The sequence below is a fragment of the Mandrillus leucophaeus genome, unplaced genomic scaffold (assembly GCF_000951045.1).
Source record: "Mandrillus leucophaeus isolate KB7577 unplaced genomic scaffold, Mleu.le_1.0 Scaffold130, whole genome shotgun sequence".
Taxonomy (NCBI): domain Eukaryota; kingdom Metazoa; phylum Chordata; class Mammalia; order Primates; family Cercopithecidae; genus Mandrillus; species Mandrillus leucophaeus.
Genome location: NW_012101255.1, coordinates 2,075,557 through 2,100,225, shown reverse-complemented (window position 1 = coordinate 2,100,225; position 24,669 = coordinate 2,075,557). Strand labels below are relative to the sequence as shown.

The following is a 24,669-nucleotide window of genomic DNA, read 5'->3' as shown; positions in this document are numbered from 1 at the left end:
TCTCTTTGCTGTGTCTTAATGTTTTCCTTAGTTTCAAATTATGACCCCATTTCATATCATTTTAGTTCTTTGAATTCATATTTTTGATGGATTCAAGCAAGGATAACGAAAAGAAACATTTATTTACACTTTGTACATACAGATTCCAACAAACAATAGAAGGCCTACACATCAGTGTAATCATAATATATGCGAACTTCTGATCTTCTCACACTTTGCAGTGATCTGATGCTTTCACTCCTGGTTCTGATATTTGATTTTTTGAACAGCCTTCTTGAAAATGACCTACACATGAAAAAGTAAATTATTGGATCCAGGCACACATTACACGCAGACAAGAAAAGTGTCATTTCTTTGCAGTAATATAGGATTTTATGTGCAGATTCATCTAAAAGCCTGTCTAATTGACTAAAAGTAAAAGGAATTCTGCACAAGTGATATGGTAGAAAGCAGGTAAAAAACACAGCCACAACAACCCTGATGCTCTGGTTATGTTTTCGCTTTCGGCTTGACTGACTTATGAATTGCCTGCTGGATTTGTGGATGTACCTGGATATGGCTATGTAACATCCGATCAGAATCACCAGCACAGCCACAAACAAGCAGCTGTTCACATAGGTGACTGCCGTATGCCATTTGACCCCCAAAGGACTTTTAAGTTTCAGGCAGTCATGGATATTGTCCTCTGTTGGTTGACCGTTTGTTAGGATGATGTTTGGCAAAGACAAAACAGCCATGATCACCCAAACACAAACAGATAAAACCTTTGTAAATGTTATGCTATACATCCGAGAGTCCCCAAATGGCTTGACCACCTTCAGATAGCGATCAATGCTTATCAACCCAAGGAACACGATGGAAGTATACATATTTGCATAAAACAAAACTGAAGTGTATCTGCAGAGAATAAACTTGAAGTACCAAGGTCCAAATCCTGCATCATGGACTATTCGAAATGGAAATGTCAGTGTCATGATGAGGTCTGCAACCACTATGTTTTTGAGATAGAATATGAAGCTGGTTTTATTCCTAATGTGGAAGAAGATCCACACTGCTAAACCATTCAGCAAGATGCTTGCCACAAATATAATGAGATAAAGCACCGGCAAGACAATCGTGTCAAATTCATTGTGAAGGGTGGTGTTCTTTCCTGGTCCGTCGCTCCTGTTGCCCGAATTGTGACTCTCTTGGCCGTGCAGCTCGTTATCTGTAGGAGAAGTGGGGAGATGGGACTTCAGTGCTTGGCAACCGTGCCCACAGGCCACTAGGTTCCCTTACAGACCCAACTTTTTGTTATTTCAGGTGAACTTAAAGATGTCATCAGTGATTTAAAGAGTAAAGGTAGCACATTGTTAATGTTTTGAGTGGTCAAAGAATTAGCGACCTTCTCTCACTACCCTGCCTCCCTCATATCAGGACCGTTGAGTAAAAAGTCCCATTTCTGATCCCCTATGCCAGCCTTTTGAAGATAAATATACCAATGTAAATTATCCTGATTCTTACTTCCATGTTTGATATCATTACAAATATAATCAACAAAACGTGGAGAGAAAATTGAAATTTTCTATAACAAGGAAATAATAATAGCCAACACCTGGTTTGTAGTCTTTGGCACCCTCTTTGAATACATCTTCCCTTCCCCTGCCTCAGTTTTAAGCTGTTTAATCATTAAGAATTAAGAAGGTGTAAAACTAGTGGGTCATTTTGAATTTTTTGCCTATGACTTTCTTGTAGTACTTAAGATCTTTTAGGGACCATTGATAGGAATAGAAAGAAAGTGTCTTGGCAATTTTGTAAATAAAAAGAAAATCTACTGTCTTCTAAAGTGAACGTATGAAAAAAGTCCTGGATAGATGTAGATCTGACTTGCTGATTCTCTGAAATCTGTTTTCACCTTAGAATTTAAGGTGCAGGCTGGTATAAAGTTGCCTCTGATTATTATAAATATTTACACATCATCTAGTTAATTCTTCATTAAAATGCATTTGTATAGTCAAGAATATCCAAAAATACGTTTTTGTGTAGTCCAGTGATAAATGCTGATTTTTTTCTCATTCTTATTAAGTTTTGCAATTTTACAGTTTATTGCCAAGGAGGACAACTTGTTAAAAGTAATTGCAACCTGGTATATATTTTTTTTGTTTACAAGGCTAGGTTACACCTATTGCATTTATTGTGGGAATTTTTAAACCTTTTGCTTTTTTGGAATTTTTAGTTTCTGTTGTTAAAGACCTATACCATATCACTACATCATATAATCAATGAATTGGGTCATGAGCATTTGACTTATGTAGTAGCCATGGACATGGGCCTCTCATGTCTCCTACTGTGGGGAGCATGATGGACAGCCAGCTCCTGTGGGGATCTACCACCACATTCTTGCTGCTGCCATGCTTCCCATGGACTGCTCTGGGCCTGTAACTGAGCATGGCAGGGATACCAAGACAAACCTGTTTTTGTAAGAGGAGGGGTTTCTCTGACAAAAGACTTTGGCTGGAGGAGTACTTACCAGTCTTCAAACTTTTTCTTTGAACTTTCTTCAAACTGCACTGTTCCTACTCAATCTTCCTTCCTTCTTTCTCCCACAAGTGATTGGAAGGCTGTGCCAGCCTTCTGCTTGCCCCATTTTCCCTGGTAGCCATTTTCCCCAATAAATCTCTTGGCCATTTAAACACATTTTATTGTCATTGTTTTTTGGGAACCTGAACTAATGAAATTAATTTATAAATTCACCTTTTGGAGGTAAGATTAGAAGGAAGGTCACTTCTGAATTTTTACTTCCCTCTAATTAATAATATTTACTGTAGTTATAATTATGTTTTGGAATGGTTTTGTTATTGAGATAACGCCATAAATTTAAGCCCTCACTGCCCTGCACACAGGCAGTTTAGTATCTGTTTTGGTTCCCTTCTTTGAGGAGAGAAACAGGAAAGTTTTGATGATTAAAATCCAAAAACAGATTCCTAAATTGCTGTTTGACATCTAAGTGCAGGCTGTTCTTAAGTAACCTTGTCCTCTTCCTAATTCTTTCCCTTTTATTCCTTACTGTGAGTGTTTTTAAAAACTGGTTTCCCTGGCCTAACTATCCTTACACAGGCTAGTAATTTATATCTGGACTAGCCTGTTATGAGATCCATGGTATTACTAAGCTTTATAAGTTAAAATGCCTGACTCAGCAGCCATCTATATTACTGCTGCCAGTTTGTAATATTTCCTTGTATAGTATCATTTAAGCCTATTTTGATTTAATGTAGTCTTGGCTGTTTTTGTATCATAAGATCCAAATCAGTATCAGTGACATTAGGAGCTTCTTAAGATGTGTGACTTTAACTGAGTTGTCTGCTTGAATTAATTTACCCAATTAAATGATTAGCAGTCACTTTCATCTAACCCGGGATAGAACCCTTAGGGAAATAGAGAGGACATGTGAGTTTAAATCAGAATAAAGAGTCCAGCTGAGGGACACAGCCTGAAAAGGAGCAGCCATGTCATCTCCTGAAGTGCTGGCTGTGCCTTGTAACAGTTACTGGTGAATTGCTTTTCAAAATAATTTTAAATACAAATTCACGAGCTACAGCATACTTGGCAGGGAATATTTCAACTGCTGGTGTTGGTAACCTGGGGATCTGCTATGCATACCTATCGTGGAGTACAAGAACCCCTACTTCACAGTGTTGCCTAGGGATTGCCTGTCAGTTCCATTTATCATTATAATATTTTGAAGTTTAATTTATATGAACACATTCTTATTAAATGATGATTTTGATGATTTGCCTAACAATTATGGTTATTATTAAAGATAGTCTCCAATCAGAATGTCAAAAAAGGTTGTGTGTGTGTATGTATATATTTATAATATCTATATATATTTATATTAACATATTTATATATAAAAATACATATATATATTTATAAATTAAAAAGATCAAGTAGGATTGACCTCTTTCCACAGTGGTTATTGAACTGTTTTGTGGCTTTGAGACAGTCGGGTGTTGAACTTGTTGACTGTGTAACCTCACGGTATTTGCTTTCTTAGTTTATGTATAGGATTAACATTTTGGACTATAGGACTTCTTAATTCAATGGGATAGGTCTAGGCCTGGTTATTACTTCATTCACAAATTTCACATTTAGGCAACACAGCTTAAACAAATTATGGTTAAAGCCTGTTATGAGTTATTTGCTGAAACAATATAGTAGTAGAGAAGAAAAATGGTTTGTAAGAAGCAGATGAGCCATTACTCATCTGGATGCTCTGGAAGGCTCAAAACTTAACTTTGAGAGTTTCACGTGATCAATTTGTTTTTTAGAATTAAGTCTATATCATATTCTTTTTTGCCAGCTAATGCCCATCATTTATTCTCTGTCATTACCTTAAATATTTCCAAAACTTATGGGTGTACTCAGAAGCATTTCTCTATATGATGTTTCCACTCAGTAACATTGACCACTAAAAGTGAATGACTTTCTTTACCCAGGCAGTTTTATCATGTTGTTCTTCCCTGACAGTAAAGAACTTGGCCAAGTTAGGGAACATCTTTAATTGACAATAGCTTGGTGACTCAATTAAGAAAAATTAGAAGCTGTTTTACAGTGTAAAGACTGTTTTCTCACAATATGTGCATGCAGTGTTGGATATTATCAAACATGATTTCCCCATCCCTTCTTGTTTACTAAGGTGGTATTCCCTGGATTGTATAGTGCAGGGCTTGACACAGAGCGATAATTGAGAGTAAAACTTCCTTTGGTATTCTCTCTGACTCTCATTCCATTTCCTTTTAAATTAACAAATGCAGTGACATAAGAACTCAGTTTACTAGTTCCATAGTAAATTATTTTGTGCCACATATGAGGGTGGTATTTGTTTGGGACGTAAGGGAACTGTGGCTATCTTTGCAGGGGGAATAGGTTTGTGCATGGGTGTGTGCAGGACTGAGTATGTGTGTTGGGGAATGCTTGGGCTTTGTAGCTAGGTATAGCACAAACTACATGTGGGTTTAAAATTTTAAATTTAAATTAAGCATAATTTAAAAAATTAATTTCCTCAGTCATACTAGCTATGTTCAGGTTTCCTGGTAACCACATCTGGCTACTGGATTGGCCAGTGCAGATATAGGGAATTTTCATCAATGCAGAAAGTTCTATTTGACGATGCTGGTTTAGCCTCTTCATAACTGTAAAATGGAATACATAGCCATCTTGCTGGATCATCTGAGAGTTAAATGCTTTGCAGACATTTTGAGTACAGTATCTAGTACTTAGTTGGTGTGCATTCTATAACATAAAGCTTAATTACCATTTGTCTTGTTCATAGAGTCACATTATGAATGACAGAGTAGGGAAGAATCTGCCACTTTTGCCTTTGGTGAAGCTACATCATTGTTCACTGGGACGTGTCACTTGGCACAAAATGTGAAAGTATCAACATATGTCACTGCTCTACCTGCCAGGTGGGAATGAAATAATAAAAGTCATTCAAATTATAGGGTGTCACTATCATGGCACAGCTGCCTAGGTATGATCATTTTCTTCCTTTCCTTTCCTTTCCTTCCCCTTCCCCTTCCCCTTCCCCTTTCCCTTCTCCTTCCCCTTCCCATTTCCCTTCCCCTTCCCCTTTCCCTTCCCCTTCCCCTTCTCCTTCCCCTTCCCCTTCCTTTCCTTTCCTTTCCTTTCCTTTCCTTTCCTTTCCTTTCCTTTCCTTTCCTTTCCTTTCCTTTCCTTTCCTTTCTTTTTTTCTGATACAGAGTCTTGCTCTGTCACCCAGGCTGGAGTGCAGTGGTGCGATCTCGTCTCACTGCAACCTCTGCCTGCTGGGTTCAAGCGATTCTAGTGCCTCAGCCTCCCGAGTAGCAGGGACTACAGACATGCGCCACCACACCTGGCTAATTTTTTGTATTTAGGTATGATCATTTTCTAAATAGTTACCCCGTAGACTAGGTCAGTGTTATCTCTGGCCTCTTGGGGAACCTCATGAACCTTGGTTTAAACTATTAAATCTGGAAAGTAATATGTGATTCCAGTTTGTGTTTAAAATCTTCCATAAATATTATTAATTTAATTCTACTTGTCATTTTAGAGATGATGTCTAGATGAAACAAAGTTTAAAACAAAATGATAGTAAGCTAAATTTTTCTCAGTGATACTATCCTGTTTACTGTTTTATACATAAGGAAACACAAAGCTAAATGCTGGTTTATTTTGTTAGTTGGTTCTCTGACCATTAAACTCCCCAAATTCCCAAACAGTGAAAATAATAGTCATTGATAAAGTAAGATTTTCTTTACATCTCTTCCGATGGCTTACTTGGTAATTTTGCAAGTGTCAAGTTGAGCCCCATTCTTCAGTTGTGATGCACTGTAAGCAAAGATGCGTGTCAGGAAACACTTGGGGACAGTTGAGGCGTGGGTTCACCATAGGTTATTCCTGGTTTGATTTCTGGCGAGAAAAAGAAAAATGAGGAAAATATCAGTTGGGAAGGAATTTGAAAATATAACATATTGGTCTTTTCAGTTAAAGCAGTTGCCTCCACGATTCAGAAAGCATGTGCTCTTTGGAGATGAACACCTGGGCCACACAAGAGTTGCCCTCTTTCATAATTCCCTGCTGGAAGTTATGTCTTGTGGATGACTTTGGCTACATACCTTAACTTTTCTGAGCTTTGCATTCTTCACGACATCTTAATAAAGGTCAGCTGAGACCATATGTGCGTGCAATGTTGGATACTTTCAAACATGATTTCCCCCATCCCTTTCCCTGCATCTGGATCAGTTCCCTGTTCTCTGGCTTCCATCACGTATTGACCATAGAAAGCAGAATTCCTGGGAACTGTTCTGGAAAGTGCAGCTGAAGTAGAATGTGCTTATGGGACAGTTTACTGTAAGGGGAAGTCACACGCTTTCTCATGAAATAAAACCATGTGGGACTTTCATGTCCCATCACTGATGTTGCTTAAAGAGACCCCAAGTAACCTCATTCTATCCAAGCACAAAGCAAACTTAGGGCGGATGTGAGCAGTTACTTTTGTCCCTGCATATGTGCTAAGATAGCAGGGAAAGGCACATGGGAGGCAGGAGTATATGTAGGAGTTTGCAGTAAGTGGAGAGGCACTTATTTCTTTTTATGTTCCTGTGTGTGTCCTTCTCTTCTGTTTGCAAATATCACATGTAGCTAAGGTACTTGATTTGGTAGTAGATAGAAAAAATGGTTTTTAATTTTCCATGATTGTCTCCACCTAGAATCCACTCATTTGAGAGTTTAGACAATCTATCCATACCTCACCTTGAGTATGTGGTACACAGCGGCATTCAGAAGGTGTTTTTTGGTTAATGCAGCATAGGCATTGATTAAGGTTCTTAGAATCCCTCCTTTTGGGGTTCCAGCATCACATTATTTTGTAATGTAAGTCAAGGAGGTAAAACTCTACTTTCTTTTTATTTATTAAAGTTTACTGGGGAGAATGACTGAAGCTGTTAATTTTCTAGACTTTGTAATAATGATCTTTGGATTTCAGTAAGCTTAAAAAGCTTGAATCCAGTTTCTCATGGAAACATTTCAAGGAAATTACCTGATAAACACATTTTTAGTTTTATGTTTCTCTGTTCTCAAGTTGTATGGTTGTCCTCTTCAGATGGCTTCCTGTAACCTTCCTCACTGACAGTTGCAGTAAGAGAGAGAGAGAGCAGACAGTTGGCCAATAAGGGGGACGTAGAGAGAGGAGACTGGGAGAAAATATTTGCATGTTACATTTCTGATAAAGGATTTGTATTTAGAATATGCAAAGAACTTTTACAGCTTCTTAATAAGGAGAACACAACCCAATTTTTAAAAAGTCAAAAGATTTGTCTAGACATTTCACCAAGAGTGCATGGAAGGACACTGAACATCGTTAGTCAGTAGGGAAATTCAAATGAGAACCGCAGTGCTATACCATCTTGCGTCTACCAGAATGGCTGGATCTGAAAAGGACAGACAGTAACAAGTGTTGCTGAGGGTGGGGAAAACAGGACCCCTCATACACTGCTGATAAGAAATCAAAGTGGTACAGCCACTCTGGAAAGAGCTTGGCAGTTTCTTAAAAAGTTAAAACCAAATGTGTCATATGACCCAGTAGTTCTACCTCTAGGTATCTAGCCACGAGAAATGAAAACATATACCCATGCAATGACTTGTATGCAATTGTTTATAACAGCATTATTCATGATAGTTAAAAGCAGAAAGAAGCCAAGTGCTGACTGGAGAGTAGATGAGTCAACTGTGGTATAGGCAAAGGATGGAATATTACCCAGTAAAAAGAATTGAAATACAGCTATTGTATAGATGAACCTTGAAAACGTTTTGCATGAGAAGGAAGCCAGACACCTAAAGACTACATGTCTTTAGGTGAAATGTCCAGAAAAGGCAAATCTGTAGAGGCAGAAAGTATCTGCTGGGGTTGGGGGCAGGAGTGGAGAGTATGAGAGATCTTATTCTTTTGCTCCTTAATCCTGTGTTGTTGTATGGTAAGGCAATTCTTGAATTATAATTGCTAACTAAAGATAAGGAGTTATTTTTGTAGTGTTAAAGATCATGGAATGTGAAAGTCAGAACATGCTAAATTCTGGTAACTCAGAGGTCACGATAGACTTTGGGGATATCTGCTTGCCCCATAATATTTCGAATCATGGGAACAATAATACCTACTCTATAGTATCTAGCATCCCTCCTTCTTGAGGTTAAATTGAATATACATTTATAAATTAAGTGCTTTATAAATGCCAGTTTCTGCTTCTGTTATTTCCATTAATCTTTGCCTAAATTAAATTCAAGATCATGTTCCTCTTATTGGAACTCTCTGGTTTAACCAAACTGCAGACTGTCAGGTGATATGCCTGAGTTTAGTTCCCTACTTTTCTTCATAGCCATTCCTGCCCTGTGAATGACCTCCTTTCTCCCCTCTCTCCCTACCTTGGAAATCTCTACTACTTCTTCAGTACCACCCACAGCCTGATCTCTTTCATAAGGTCATTTACTAAGAGTCTGCTCATATTTCAGGCCCTGGAGTATTTAAAGATGAGAAAGTACATTTCTGTCCTCAAGTTTAGAGTCTAGTTGAGAATCCAGAAGTAAACAGACCATTTCAATATCGAATGAGAGGTGTGGGATGCTGTGAAGATACAGAGGTGTACTCAAACTGAGGGGAAGCAAGGATTACAGAGGTTCCATGACAACTATGATGCCCAGGTTGTGGCAGGTTTGCCCAAGGTCCAATCAGAAAGGAGCACATGGAAATGCTGAGTGTAGCCAAAGATAAGGTATAATAGTCTGCTGAGGAACTGGTGACAGCATGTAGAGATGGAGATATATGACAAATATGAGGCATCTTAAAGAATTTGTGGCTGAATGATACTAGTGAAAAGGGTTAGAAGAGTGTTGGAGGCTTCCCAGGTATTTGACTGTAGATTTTAGTCTCTTTTGCTGATGTAGGACCCATGAAAGGACAAGCACGTATTGGGATGGGTGGAGTTTAGTTTTGGATTGGTTGATTTCATGATGCCTGTGTAGTATGCATGTAGAGGTGTCTACTAAATGATTAAAGAGACAGGTCTGGAGCTTGGAGAAGTACCCCTGGCTAGTGATGTCTATCTAAGGCCAACATAAAATAGGTGATAGAAGAAGCTGTGGGAATGAATGAGATTGTCCAAGATGAAACTGCACAGTTGGCCATGAATGGTGGTTCATGCCTGTAATCCCAGCACTTTGTGAGGTGGGTAGATTACCTGAGGTCAGGAGTTTGAGACAAGCCTGGCCAACATAGTGAAACCCTATCTCTTCTAAAAAATACAAAAATTAGCCGAGTGACGTGGCGTGCACCTGTGATCGCAGCTACTGGGGAGGCTGAGGTAGGAGAATCGCTTGAACCCAGGAGGCAGAGGTTGCAGTGAGCTGAGATCACACCACTGCATTGCAGCCTGGATGACAGGGTGAGACTCTGTCTCCAAACAAACAAACAAAAAATCCCAAACCACACAGTGGAGTGAGAATAGCAGAGAGCTAATATAGACTTTTTAATGGAGCAGTCTTAGGGTGAGCGGAGTGCCTGAAGGAGAGGCCAGAGAGTTGGGAGGATTACCAAAAAGGAATAATGTCATGTGAACCAAAAAGAGAGTTTACGAAATGAGGAATTGTGACTAGTTTTATCCTGTGGGGAAAGTCAAGTGACATAGGACAGCAAAGTGCCACTGGATGGGATTCAGCAACGAAAAGGTCATTGTTCGTCTTTGCCAGTGCTCCATCTGCTGGGGGGCCCAGGGTGTTTTGAGGAGAGAAGCCTAATGACAGAGGGTTGAGTAATGTTTGCTAGGTGAGGAAGTGGAGGCAGCAATCTCAGAAAACTCTTTCAAAAAAAGAACATGCCTGTGACGGGAAGGAGACAGAGAAGGTGGGAGGTGGAGATAGATAAAGGATTAATGGAGGGTTTTCTTAAGCATATCATTTAATGTCTGGCATTTAAAAATGTTCCGTCTGGGCGCGGTGGCTTACGCCTGTAATCCCAGCATTTTGGGAGGCCGAGGCGGGTGGGTCACCTGAGGTCAGGAGTTCGAGACCAGCGTGGCCAACATGGTGAAAACCCATCTCTACTAAAAATACAAAAATTAGCTGGGCGTGGTGGTGTACACCTGTGGTCCCAGCTATTTGGGAGGCTGAGGCAGGAGAATCGCTTGAACCTGGGAGACCTTGCAGTAAGCTGAGGTCGTGCCACTGCAGTCCGGCTTGGGCAACAGAGCGAGACTCAGTCTCAAAGAAAAATTCTTTTTCTAGCTTGGATTTAAAAAACAAAAAAAATCCTGCCTTGACCTCTAACCAAGTATGGTGGCACCATGGTGGAGTGCATAGAGCAAGGATTTGATTCTCTGATTCTCTGGATTATAGCCTGAGCTCTGTTGCTTTTAGCTTCTGACCCTCCATTTCTGCCTGTTTAAAATGGGTATGATGACTCGTCCATTATAGGATGACTGCGAGCTTAAAATGATGAACCTTTACAAAGCAGCCTGTGTACTTGTGCAGGGTGGAGCTGAAGTCATTTTAGTTCCTGCTGTGTATCGTAGGTACCCAGTTGAATTTATTTAATGCTTCATAGGTTGGACAAAGGGTTGAGAGGGGGGTGGATCCTTGCACCTTGTTTATGCTGAGATGGCTGTGTGGCTGGTGGCCTCAGCTGCCCTCTCAGGAGTCATTTGACTGATACTTTAGCTCCAAGAGCTTGCCCTTTCCTTTAAATTGTCTCAGAGCCTCACCTGCCTGCTGTCTTTCTGAATGATCAGTGCCTCAGCTTCAGGGCTCCCTGTGTGCTTTTACTACAGTGGCTCTGCATTGTCTGCATGTCCCAGCACTTGCAGGGTGTTGCAAGGAAGATTGCTTCAGTGGTAGTAAAGGGCTTCGTTCCAGCACTTGGATCCTGGGCGGGAATCCTGCCCTGCCACCTACTGTTCCTTCAGCTGAGAGCTGATGAAACTACACAAGAATGTGATGTTTGTGGTAGGCCCAGGTTTCACAGTCATTCCTGAGGTTAGATGGTATCGCTGCTTAGAGACCTGTTTTTTTTCCAGCCACCCATTGGTATTTTCCTTTGGCCATTTTACTAACCGTGTTTCTTTGTTGTTGGTTGTAAGCTACTTTTAAAATGAGGGTGGTGGAAAAGGATTAACACATTCTCAGTTTCTGCTTGCTTTGGGACCCCAAACTTGGTGGTTGATACCTTAAGCAATCCTCAGAGCAACCCTAGGACCTAGATATATTTCCACCCCCGCCAGGTAGGAAGATACGAGATTCAGACAGTTTAATTAACTTGCCCTGACTCACACTGAGTAATGGGTAGAGCTGGGATTCATATAAAATCCAATAGAAACTGAAATTGCAGTTCTATTATACTGTTGTGGAGTAAAAGTGAAGAATGATTCTGGGGGGTTATTTTAGAGGACAGGAAGTGGGAGGGGGCAGTATTGGGCAGAGGTAGGAGTTTGTTTTCTCCATCAAGCTTGTGAAGGACCTGCTAGTCTTCCAAACTAGAGGTCTGGTTTTATTTGGCCTGAACAATGTTGAAAACATCAGGAAATTTCACATAAGAATCCAGATTTGGATCCCATCTTGAAAGATGAAAAGATTTGCCAGCATCCAGCATGAACAATCCAGCAGTATTAGTTGCCCCTTCCTGATGGGGAAGTGAGCTCTCTCCAGTTCTCCAGCTCACAGCATACTCGTTGATGTCCCTGGGCCGCCTCTTTCGGGAACATTACCTGCTGGGTCCTACAGTCACTTGATTTTGCAGCCATTATTCCGTGTGTCATTTAATCTTATGTGGCTATACTTAACCTCTATAGATCCCCAATTGTTCTTTGATTATAAATATATCTTCCTCTTCTTCTATGTCTCTCCTCCCTGCAAACGCCTGATTTATCTTGTGTTACTGACCATCACTTAGCATTTCTTTTCAAATGGTTTTTCTTATACCTCTTAGCAACCCAGAAAAAGTAGTGACAGGAGGTCATGTTGTTTAGTTCACACCTGAGAATGTATTAATAGTCACAGTGGAGCTTTTCTCTGTGCCCACCCCTCTACTGGGGCCTTTCAGTGAAAACCCTACTGATGGTGTTATAAAACTGCTTTTGGTGGGGAAAAACTGAGGTTTCTGGTGTTCAGGAAAAGCTTCTGAGTAGTGGAGTAGGGACTTGACCCCAGTTGTGTTGGATGCCCAAACCTTTGCTCTCTCCCCAGAGGGGCTATGGGAGGACAACATCCAGGACTACTGAACAGCTACTTTGGACACCCAGCCTTGTGGTCCCCACAGAGCCAGCCTGCTGTTGCAGTTCACTGGATTGGATCTTGGCATGGGTGGGGAGTCATTTGTACCATGCTGGGGGAAACTCCCTCAGCAGGAAGAGTGGGCCGGTGTGCCCTGCCATGCCATCGCAGTGCTTTAACTCTCCCTGGGCTTCATCTCTCTTGTTATTGCCCTCTGGTCAGGATCTTGAAATATAAGTGTCAGTTAAATGCTGCCTCCCTAAATGCAGTTGCTCATGATTAATTTTTGATTTAGTGTTTGGTAGTGGTGGTTCTCAGATGAGAAGAGTTGTAATATCAATACCTTTCCTATTTGTCCTCCACTCTCCAGTTTTCCCTCTAAAAGCTCACATCTGAAATTGTAAGAATTTGAGATTTGAAGGTTTATTTTGGCACTTTACTTCCGAAAAGCTATATTGAACTGATTGATTATATAGAGATATTGATGTAGTTCCGGCATTTTTGTGGTAAAGAGAGAGTCTTCACAAAAGCCATCTGATAGAAAGTTTATGTTGAAAGATACAGGATCTCTTCTATTTTGGAATCACCTATAATCTAAGAATCTTTCTCAGTTTAAGCCTGACTTTATGTGTATGTGTGTTTGTAAATTTATGTGTGTTTTTCAACAGTGCTAAGATGATAGCTCTGCTGAAGGCCTGGGGAAAGAGGCAGGTTACCTCACTGGTTATGAGTTACCTCTTATTGTAATGGAATTAGGTCACTGTATTCATAGCACATTTCATTAATGCATGCACGGAGTTAGTCTCCCAAACGTGTTGGAATGCCAAGCACAGCAGCCCTTCGTTCAGGTTTTTCAGGTGCTACACTGATGTTGTCCTCTCATAGTTTTGCTGGTACATACAGCTTACAAGTAGGCCTATTTTGGTTAACAATTTAGACTTAACATTTTTTTTTTTGGTGACCTCAGGTACCTTGGGGGGTGTGTGTGTGTTGAGAGGGGATGGGGGGGTTGATGTAAAGTGGATTGTAAACTCCCTGAAGACAAGATTTGTGTCTAATGGTTCTTTATAACCTTAACCTCAAACCTGACTATTCTTTTTGTACGAGTGAGGGAACTGAGCAAGATTCAACAACCTGCCCAATACCACACAGATGGTGAGAGGCAAAACTAGGAAATGAGCTCTAGGTTTTATGACCCCAGAACAGGCTGCCTCTGTAGTGTTGCTTTGCTGGCCTTGTGGAGTGTCAGAAGTAGCTTCCCTGGTGGAAAGTGTTCTAGACTGAGATTCCCTGACCAGTGCAAAGTATCCGAGACCTGGATTCAGTAGGCAGCTGTTACGTTTTTGACTCAATCTTTGACTCTGTGACCCTGTAAAGCATTGTACTTCAAAGAGCTTGAGCCTCCTCATCTATGAAACAGGGAGAATAATAAATACCTGACGTACTTCCCAAGGGTGCTGTGTGAATCTGGTAAGAGAACATATGTTAAGTCAATTTTATATTGTAAGGCTATAGGAATATAAAGGTGTAATTCATGGCAAATATACTTTGCATAAACAGTAAATGCTTTTCTTAAACAGAAAGTAAAAATACACCTTTTATTGCAGTAAGTTGTAAAATTTGAGTAAAACTCCTACTACTCACATTATTATGTGGCTATTGTGAGTCAGATCAGGAGATCTGTATCACATTACTATGTAGTTATTATGAGTAATAAGAATTTTACTCAAATTTTACAACTTACTGAGTTGAAACACGTATTTTTATCTTCTATTTAAGCAGAGTATAATTTCCACATAAGTAACTTCTGGATCATTTATGTAAGAGGCTAGTCAGATTAGGGGCCACAGTCGCAGTAGCCAGCATAGTGGTTTTAAATGAGTATGTTCTAAGCTAAATACATTTCAAGTGACTTCTGACCCTTAAAAAATATTCTTAGAATTCAAGACTCCAGGTAAAGTCTGTAGTTGTTTGATTAACATTTACTAGCCTATTAAAAGATGCAGAATGCTTTTCACAAGTTCACGTAGATGCTGTTCCTTGTTTCGGAATAGCATCCTGTGGCTTAAGCATTCTACTTGAGAGTTATAATTTTCTTTATGGTGGTAGTGGTGGTGTCACCTTGATATTTTAATACAGTCATCATTATAGTTTTCTGGGCTGTGGGATGTGGTGCAGGTATTCTCCAGGCCTTTCCCATTAGAACTGTTCTCAGGTTAGCTACCCTAATTCTTCTAATCACAGCTTAACCAAACCTTAATGCTGTTTAAGTTAATGGAGTAAGACAGTTACCTAAGAGAGCATTTTTCCTTCAATTTCATCACTTGTCTTCACTGACAATTTTCAAATTCTCAAGTGAGTCTTTAACATAAGTGGATATTTCACATTTCTTAATCAGCATCAAATGCTCACTCTCATTTTTCTCTTCTCATGAATACAGATAAATAACCCACCCTCACCCATATGTAGTAAAAGGATCTGGGATCACATATAACTCATTTCATGAAATACAAACACACACACACACACACACACACACACACACACACACACAACGTTTCTTCAAAGTAATTCCTACTTCAGTGAATTTATCAACTTCTGGCATTAGTCATTTTTTAAACAATGTCTCTTAAACTAATAGGAATATTTGAATTAAAATAATTTTCTCTGGCTTGATTTATAGATGCAGTAACTTCCTCAACTAGGAGAGATAGTAACCTGTATAGTTGTATTATCTTAATATTTGCCACATGCATTTTCCTGCTATTCACATTTCTTTGCTTGATGTCCTCTTCTGTCGCAGTCTTCACTGGCTTACTGTCTTGTACAGGACATAACTCAGGCTCCTCTGCAGGTGATGAGGACCTCCTGACCTGACCTGTATACCTGCCCACTATATAGCTTCTGCACCAGACCCTTCTTACCTTGCATTTTATCCTGAAAATCCCTTCTCCCCCTTGTCTATTAGGCAAGCTGCCTATACTGCCTTCAAATCTAACTCATCTGCCTCCTCTTCTCAAAGCCTTCCATGTTATCCCCATGTGCCACGTAAGTGCTCCTCAGCCCCTATGGTATCCCATACCTCCAGCTGTTGTATTCTATTTTTGTTGTTTGCCTGACTGCCAGAGTGTCCTTGCATCCTTTTATCTCCAGGGTCTAGCAGAGTACCTGCAGGCAGAGAGTCAGAGTTCAAGAACACCTTTGACTTACTATTAGGCAATCATGGAATTTGGCCTGCTCTCTGACTTAATTTCATTTTGGAAGGCATATGTAAGTTTTCTGTTTTTTATTTTTAACAAATTTTTTTTTCTGCCTTCTGAAGTGAAAGGGTACCAGCCCAGGGAGGGTGTTGACAAGAGTAGGAATTGGCAGTTGACCTGTGCAAGGCATGACTGAAGACCAGGAAGAAGGTCTGATCAAACCATTAGGAGGCTAATCAAACGCTGGACCTGCTGAGGTTTTTGAACAGCTCACTGTAAAGTCGGGGTAGCTAAAGTGGAGGGCTGCAAATTCAAATGCCAGCAGCAGCCCCACCGGTTATATCAGTGAGGAAAGTCAGCCAGGTATAAGAAGAAACAACAGTACCAGTATGCTAATAAAAGACAGCTAGTATGTCTAACACTTGTGAAATTTTCGTAATTAGAATTAAGTACACTGGTGAGAAGGAGGCAGAAAGATTTCCTTAGAATGATTATGGAGAGACAGCAATAAGATGAAAATATTTAAAGTGAGCCACATGCCTGGGCCCCATTACATTGTCTTATCCTGCCCCTGTAAAATGGCTATGCCTGGATTAAGCTTTGAGTTGGTGTCTTCAAGCATTCAACCCTTTTCACTGTGCCTACTCTTAGGGTGTTCAATCCAACATTGGTTCTTTATGTTAAGACTCATGGGAGAAAGTTATTTCTACTCTACGTAATAAGAGTGGTGTTCTGTAGGCCAGCTGTGAATTCATCAACACCAAATCTTTATGCCTTCTTGATTTCCTGTTGGAGTTGAGATCCACCTTAAGGCCCAACACTATCAGATAGGGATGAATGCATTTGGTGAACTAATTTCTTATATGGTTTTTAATTTCCCACCATTCATTTTCCCAGGCTTCATTTGTTTAAATTTAAAGTTCATTTGAATTAACTTCATATTAAGCATCTCTGCAGAACACCTCATTTTTGTTGTTGTTGTTGGAACCAGAAAGATTATAAATAAATAAAATAATTATATGAATACATTGGAAGGAGAGCTTAGTTGGCATGAAGTTAATCAGGTTGTAATTGACAGAAGAGGAAAGGGAGGCTGCATAGGAAATGTACCATCTCCGGATAGGCGCTGGGTTGGGGAAAAACTTTAAGGGTAGAAATGTTTGGCTTTGCCACCCTGGCTATGAGACAGTTATTTTGCTGAGAGCATCTTCCAGGATGGGGAAGCCATTAGAGCAAGAAGTAGTGTACCATGGCATTTATATTTCAGGTGCCTGCAACTTTGAGCACTCAAACTGAGTTCCGCACTGGCCAGTTGTTTAGTGCCTGTCTTATTTGCAATTTCATATAGACTGTAAACTGGATGTAAAAAGACCATAGTAAGATCCAGCATGACTTTGTGAAGGATTGGGTACATATTAGCATTTCTGGATCTTAGGATGAAAAGTAGAGATAATACTTGAGGTATTGTACTGTTGGCTCTAGGCACAGAGTGAATAGTTTTAAAAATTATATATATTTAAAACTGTGTGTGTGTGTGTGTGTGTATCCTGTTGTTTACATTATGAAATTAGAATGAATGTTTTAGAGTAAAGGGAATATTGATGTTTAACAGATATATAGTTTTATTTTTCCAGCAGCCATCATGGCATATGCTGACACATTGATATAGTAATTACCTTTTAAATGGCATTTACTATTCTTCTATTAATTTGTTTTGCTATATATAATATAGGCATGTACCATTTTGACCTAATGCAAGCCATTATCCTCTCAAAGTTTTCATTTTTTAGGTTTTTAAAATGCTTGGGTAAGACAACTAGAATACAGTTGTAGCTGTGATTATTTAAGGATTGCATATTACTGTGAGCCACATTCTGCTTCATCATGATATGTAGCACTGTTTTCTATATAAATACATCTAGTAAACAGTTAGTTTTAGGCCAGGCGTGGTGGCTCATACCTGTAATCCCAGCACTTTGGGAGGCTGAGGTGGGCAGATCACGAGGTCAGGAGTTGGAGACCAGCCTGACCAACATGGTGAAACCCTGTCTCTACTAAAAATACGAAAATTAGCTGGGCGTGGTGGCGGGCACCTGTAATCCCAGCTACTCAGGAGCTGAGGCAGGAGAATAGCTTGAACCTGGGAGGTGGAGGTTGCAGTGAGCCAAGATTGCGCCATTGCACTTCAGCCTGGGTGACAAAGCGAGATTCCGTCTCAAAAACAACAACAACAAAAACAGTTAATTTTGCAGTTTTTCTCAATTTGTCTTGGAGCCAGTTTATCTAAAAAAGTTTGAAAGGCCCAGTGATTTATTTTCAGTTTTATTTATAATTTTGGGGCCTAGCAGGTCTGAGGAGGAACAAGTTTGGACAGGTAGGTCATCCACCCCCAAAAGAGTATAACAAATCCTCAAATGCCTACAGTCTAGAGGCAACAGATATATATGCATTGTTTTCTTGGATCTCTCTTTTCAGTTCTCAGCCTGAGAGCCACAGAGCTTAGTACTCTAATATGTGCAAACAGCCGAAGTATTCTGTTAACATTTTTCTTTATTCAACTAGATGATAAGCTCCTTTAGTATAGGGACTTCGGATCATTTTGTTTCTGCTGCCCTTTTGGTATACTGGCCTCTGCTTCGGAGACATTCCGAATCTTGATATAGTCAATAAAGGGTACCTTCTAGACTCAAGGACTTGGAAAACAAAGTTTCACTTTGTTCTGTGTCCTCCAGAGAGTTGCTCTGGTGGTCAAGAGCCAGTAATATCTTTGACCTGAGCGCCTCTTAGGCTACAGGGCAAAACCCTTCTCCGGGAGCTTGAGAAGTGTAAGTGTCTATCTTGCTACATACAACAACAGTAAAAGAGCTCCCCAAATGCTGACTAGTATTATTGTGTGCCTAGGAATGTTCTAAATTACCTATGTATATTTTAATTTATTAAAAGGGCTTTGGATTCACATTACAGATTTGCCATTTACTTGGGCAGGTTACCCAACCTCTCTGTGCCTTTTTCTTCTTCTGTAAAACAGCCCTCATAAGATTGTTTTGAATGAAGTATTACCACAGCACAGACCTTTTATTCAAACTTGACATGTAGTAATAAGTCAGTATTGACATGGTACTTGAGTGGATAGTAAGAATTAGTGCTCTTAATTTTTCAGATGTAAAAAACCTGAGGCTTAGAGAGAATACTGGGAGTACAGTATACTTGGGCTATTTGCACACACTATTTGTTCTTTGAGCAGATACGTGCTGTCTGACGCTGAAGTGCTAGAGCTTGCCCTCATTAACATCACTAATGAGGGGCAGAGCCTGGATTTGAACAGAACCTAAGTCCATGTCAGTGCTGTGCTCCTAACTACCGCTCTGCTACTGCCTGCACAAAAATTTGGTATTCATGTGCTGATTAGCATCTCATGCCTCCTTTGGGAAAACTAGCAAGTTAAAATAGCTCCAACTTTATTGCAGGGAATCATGCACCCAAGATGGCCATTTATCTCCTGTAGTCTATACCATGATACCAGTGTACAGTAAATATACAATAAGTCTAAATCATTTTACATATGTAACTACCCACAAAAAGAGGTAACAGCAAATAGAGCATGGTTGACTGTAGGCAGTGTTTCAAGGTCAGAGCTCTGCTCCCTACTGGTATGCTCGTTAAGCCTCAGCTTGCTCAGCTGTTTAAGTGGATAATAGTAATTTACACCTTAAGGTTGTCTGAGTTAAAAAAAAAAATAGCATGATAAGGCCGGGTGCGGTGGCTCACGCCTGTAATCCCAGTACTTTGGGAGGCCGAGATGGGCAGATCATGAGGTTAAGAGATTGAGACCATCCTGGCCAACATAGTGAAACCCCGGCTCTACTAAAAATACAAAAATTAGCTGAATGTGGTGGCGGGCGCCTATAATCCCAGCTACGTGGGAGGCTGAGGCAGGAGAATCGCTTGAACCCAGGAGGCGAAGGTTGCAGTGAGCTGAGATCGCGCCATTGCATTCCAGCCTGGGCAACAGAGTGAGACTCCGTCTCAAAAAAAAAAAAAAAAAAAAACACCTGATAAAATATGCAGTAATCTTGTCACATATAAAGCTATCAGTGTATGCTAATTATTACTGTGTTAGTATTAAGAATAGAAGGACAGTTTGTGCCATACGGATCCTATCTAATACATTAGAAAAGGTCATTTAAGGTGTTTTGCTCTTCTTTTAAAATGATGGAAATCATTAGAAATTACTGTTTAAGAGAAACCATAGAATCATTGATATGAATGACTTAATGTCATGACTTATACTAGATGGAACTTAATCAGTGCTCTCCCTTAAGTGTATTTTAGTGTAATTTTTTTATATTTGGCCAATAAGAATATTAATGAAACAAAATATGTTAATTAGGTATAGGATAGGGAACAAATATTCTAATCTGCCTGTGTTTGCCATATAAGGAGGTAGAGGGTTTAATAATCTTTGTAAGGTCAGATAGAGCCTGTCTTTCACCATTGGCCTGAAGCAGAAGGTCTGAGAGGTGGGTGCTTCTCATCTAGTTTTTAACAACAGGATCACATCACATTTACTTCTGCTCTTGCCGCCCTCCTGTAGATAGTTACAAGTATAAAAACTGCAGCTGGCCCTTGTATAAATACTTATATTAATGTAAAACTTTCAGCCAGGTAGGAAGAGCAAATAGTACATTCATCTTAATCTTGCAGAGGAAGGATCTGAGACCTAGAGAAGTCGAGATTTGATTAACATCATGTAGCTGGCTAGGGGCAGAATTGGGAAGGACCTAATTTGTGGCTCTACCCCGTTTCCTCTCAAGCATTCCTGTATGCTTGATCCAAGCCTTAGGTTCTTTCATTACCAACCCCAGCATCTCAGCATATCGCCTGGATCGTGGGAATCTAGAGATGCAAGGGGCCTCTGATGACCATCTGATCTAATCCCTTCATTTTACCTGTGAGGAAGGGAAGTGAGCTCCTGGGGAATTCAGAGACTTGCCTAAGTCACACTGATAATATTTTTTACAATCAGCCCTTAAACCCAGGTCATTTTGCTATGAGTCCTGGGCTTTCTACTTTAAACTCAAACTACTGCCTCATGCCTGCATAGAGAACATCTACCCTGGAGACTGGGGGATGCTTCTAGGGAGGTGACTTTACCTAGATCTCACCTCACTTCTGTCCTGTCTTCACAACCTTACCCTTTATTGGGCTTTGAGGGATTTTAATGGGTTTTTCTGACTTTTCTTATTTCAGGAGCATACAAAGAACTAATGACCATTGTGGTCTCATCTATCTTAACTTTCTGTGGCATTTTCTCAGAGTAAAGAGCTAAGCATGAAATTTTTGTTGTTGTTGTTCTTAAAGAGAGTCAAATGCCAAGATATTAAGGAAGAAAAGCAGGCAGACTCTGAAGAGCACAAACAGCACAACTCTAAATGAGAACATTCCTTTTAACTTAGTCTTCCTTTTCCCACCCACATCTCTAAATGCAGTAAATCCTCTTAGCATGTTATCTCTGGTTAGGGCGTTTTCTCAGTGTCTTCATGAAATAAAGATTTTCCAGCGGGATACTTTCTTTTTGTAGGCTATATCCTTAAATAGGAAATTCAGCCATCCATCTGCTCTTCTAGGCCCTTGTCCTTAACCCACGTGTACCTGCAACATTTTTCAAGTAGATGTCAGAAACAAGAGTCTGAGGATGAGATGTTGCTGAAGGATTAAGAAAATACGCCTCTTTGATCCCTAACTTCGTGGAGATAGTTAATCTCAATTGGCAGAAATAATAAATATCAACAGGGTGTCTGGCTTTTTTCCCCCAGTATAAAGTAATATGGAACCAGATTTATTGCTATTCATATTGCTAGTAAATTGGAGAACAATTATGAAAGAAATCTCTTGTTAAAAATGTTAATATACCTAACATGAAAGCAGATTCAACTTGAGAATGTGATATAAAATTCTATAGCAGATAAATCTTAAAATAAGAAATCAAAAAGTCACTCTACTTTAGGCTCATCTACCTTTTAAAAGTCCTTATTAAAATTTAAAAGAAGTGAGATCTCCATGCTTGCTTCTTGTTTTTCTCACTGCAGTGAAAACTTCCCGAACAGTTTGAATGTGGAACAAAAGTAAGCTGTTTCTAACCTGTTTGTCAGTCACTGGGCAGTTTTCTCAGTGCCTTTCCTGACATGTTTTAACACGATTTCTCCAGGGATCAAAATGAGGATTACCCTGTTCTTTGTGGTACAGTGAAAAGACTGAGATTCTTTTATCAAAATGAGACCATTGGGAAAGAGAAAAATCTTTTTTTGTCTCTCTTTAAAAAAAACCAGATAAACGATTATGAAACAAATTTCAAGTTTTGGGTCCTGGGAAACAATTATAAGACACTTTGGCTTTTCCTCATCTAATAAAGTAAATGTGGTTAAAAAAAAATGTACTGAATAGGAGCGATTGCCAAAACATTGTTTCTACTTTTGAAGGCACAATGTGTAGTTTATATTTCTGCCTGCCTGAGCTGGAAACAGTTGAAGCTTCGTGGCTCACAGTGGTGCCTCATATCTTATTGTCAGCATTCTAATTTCTACTTTTTCTTCAGACCTCAGAGTTAAGCAGAAGTATAATTACAGTTTTTAATCATTGCTGTGTCTTATCAACCACGGCTTTTAAGAAAATGAAAAATTTTTTGTTTACCTTTCATTGTGGTGGCTGGCTGTCCATTCACCTCATACGGTGTCTTCAAGTTGAAACAGGCTTCTTGTCTCTAATTAAGAATAAGCTTTGAAACTAAGGTCAGCAGGGAAGTGGATTTTCTGGTAAAGCATAAAAACTAAACATCTCCCCTACCAGACAAGGTAGGTATCTCCCCTACCCCTTTAGAGATTGTCCTTTGGGGCACCCTTTCAAATTCTCCTGCCCGGCAACTACTGGAACAACTTGCTCTCTTGCTAATGTAAATGACTCATAACTAAGAGTAGGTGAGATTTGTCGACTGGGGAAGAGTATTTCCTGAACCTGCAGGAATCAGATGGTGATTCACCTGAAGGAAACACAGAGGGCTGGAGCTTAGACTGCCAGAAGTCTGCTTAAGGAGTGGGGGATGAAGTCTCAGGTTGGGGCCTACTAACTTCATCAGATCCAATTTTTAGGTCTTTTGTTTTTTTTCCAGCTTCCTGTTGCTATCTAGAAAACATGTATTTGCAGTCTTCCTACCAATTACATTTTGGATTAAAAGGAATAAGAAGATGCTTTATGACAGGAATTCTTTGAAAATATTATTCTACATATTATTTAAAGACAAATTAAAATGTGTTTATTGTTGTAATTGATAACTTTGGAAACCTGTAGTCTTATTCATGAAACTAATGAAATCTATAGACATATTTTTACACATACACAATGATAAATATTCAAAATATGTTAAATTATTCAGGGGCTGGGTTCAGTGACTCCTTTGAATGCTGACCTTTAACATAAAGCAATTTATTTTATTCCTTTAAAAAAGTATCCAACAATGATATAGTTATATAATCATAGCCCCCCCACTTTTTTTTTTTGAGACAGAGTCTCACACTGTTACCCAGGCTGGTATGCAGTAGCATGATCTCAGCTTGCTGCAACTTCCTCCTCCCCGGTTCAAGTGAGTCCCCTGTCTCAGCCTCCCGAGTAGCTACGATTACAGGGCTTTCACGCCTGGCTAATTGTTTGTATTTTTAGTAGAGACAGGGTTTCACTATGTTGGACAGGCTGGTCTCGAACTCCTGACCTCATGATCCACCCGCCTCGGCCACCCAAAGTGCTGAGATTACAGGCGAGAGCCACCACGCCCAGCCACTTTTTCTGATTTGTAAATAATTTTTGTGCTTTCAGATGAGAATCTCAAAGATTCTGATATTTTCTTGAATGCAACATTTAAATAAATTTAAAAATATTTTCATCAAATGGAATCAAAACCTGTTATCGTGGATGAAGATTAATGAAAATAATCAAAAACGAAAACGTTTTTCAAGTTAGTGAATCTGTAATAGGTATTGCGTAGTGTTTGCTTAATGTCTTCTTAAGGAAATAATGTGTACGAACTAGTTGATTTTCCTTATGTTTTTACAGAAAAACAAATGGGTGTTTAACTTAAAAATCAAGAGTTGGGTGTGAAAATTATATTTTTTGTATTTTCCTGTTTCCTAACTATACAAAAACAGACACCTACAATTTTATTATTATTATTATTTTCCATTCTGCTTTGGGTGGGTTAAGTATGTTATGAAAAAGTAGCTCGTCCTAGGGAAGGTGTTTGAATAACAATTAGCCAACTTAATAATGGCCCAATCTTATAAGAATTTGAAGATTTACAAACAATCCTTCATTTAGTTTTGACTCTCCCTGTGCTATTTTGTACTTCCCCATTGATTTCACTTTTAGCATTTGAAGCCAGTTTCTTTTCTTTTCTTTTCTTTTCTTTTGTATTATTATTATTATATTTTGAAGCCAGTTTGTTGTATTTTGAGTAGAAGAGTTACGCTATGCAGACTTCAGTTTGGGAGACTTATTCTTGTGTTGACCTTTTTGCCGTTTTTCATGATGATTCATAAATAATAAATGAGGTACTGCTCATAATTTGACATTTTACTGCCAGAACAACTGTCAAGTACTAAAGGCATCAGTCAAAGGGAGAAGCATCTCTTGTGGCCCCCATAAA

At 39.5% G+C, this 24,669-nt stretch overlaps 2 protein-coding genes across 2 annotated transcripts in view; one reads left to right on the top strand and one right to left on the bottom strand.

The window, feature by feature from the left end:
- The window catches only part of MED12L (mediator complex subunit 12-like), a 350,848-nt gene that overhangs the window by 198,794 nt on the left and 127,385 nt on the right, over positions 1-24,669 (top strand). The gene's annotated exons all lie outside the window — the stretch shown is intronic.
- GPR87 (G protein-coupled receptor 87) lies at positions 99-23,034 on the bottom strand. The gene is made up of 3 exons (XM_011972751.1): positions 22,668-23,034; positions 6,304-6,435; positions 99-1,207 (listed from the first exon to the last, which is right to left on the bottom strand). Exons 2-3 carry the CDS (start codon positions 6,335-6,337, stop codon positions 165-167), a joined length of 1,077 nt encoding a protein of 358 aa, XP_011828141.1. The 5' UTR covers positions 6,338-6,435; positions 22,668-23,034; the 3' UTR covers positions 99-164.

Excerpts from the sequence above, each read along its gene's own strand:
- GPR87 (XM_011972751.1), bottom strand. The coding sequence starts at position 6,337 with ATGGGGCTCAACTTGACACTTGCAAAATTACCAA. Across the intron at positions 1,208-6,303 it reads GACACTTGCAAAATTACCAA|ATAACGAGCTGCACGGCCAA; the intron begins GTAAGCCATCGG and ends CTTCTCCTACAG.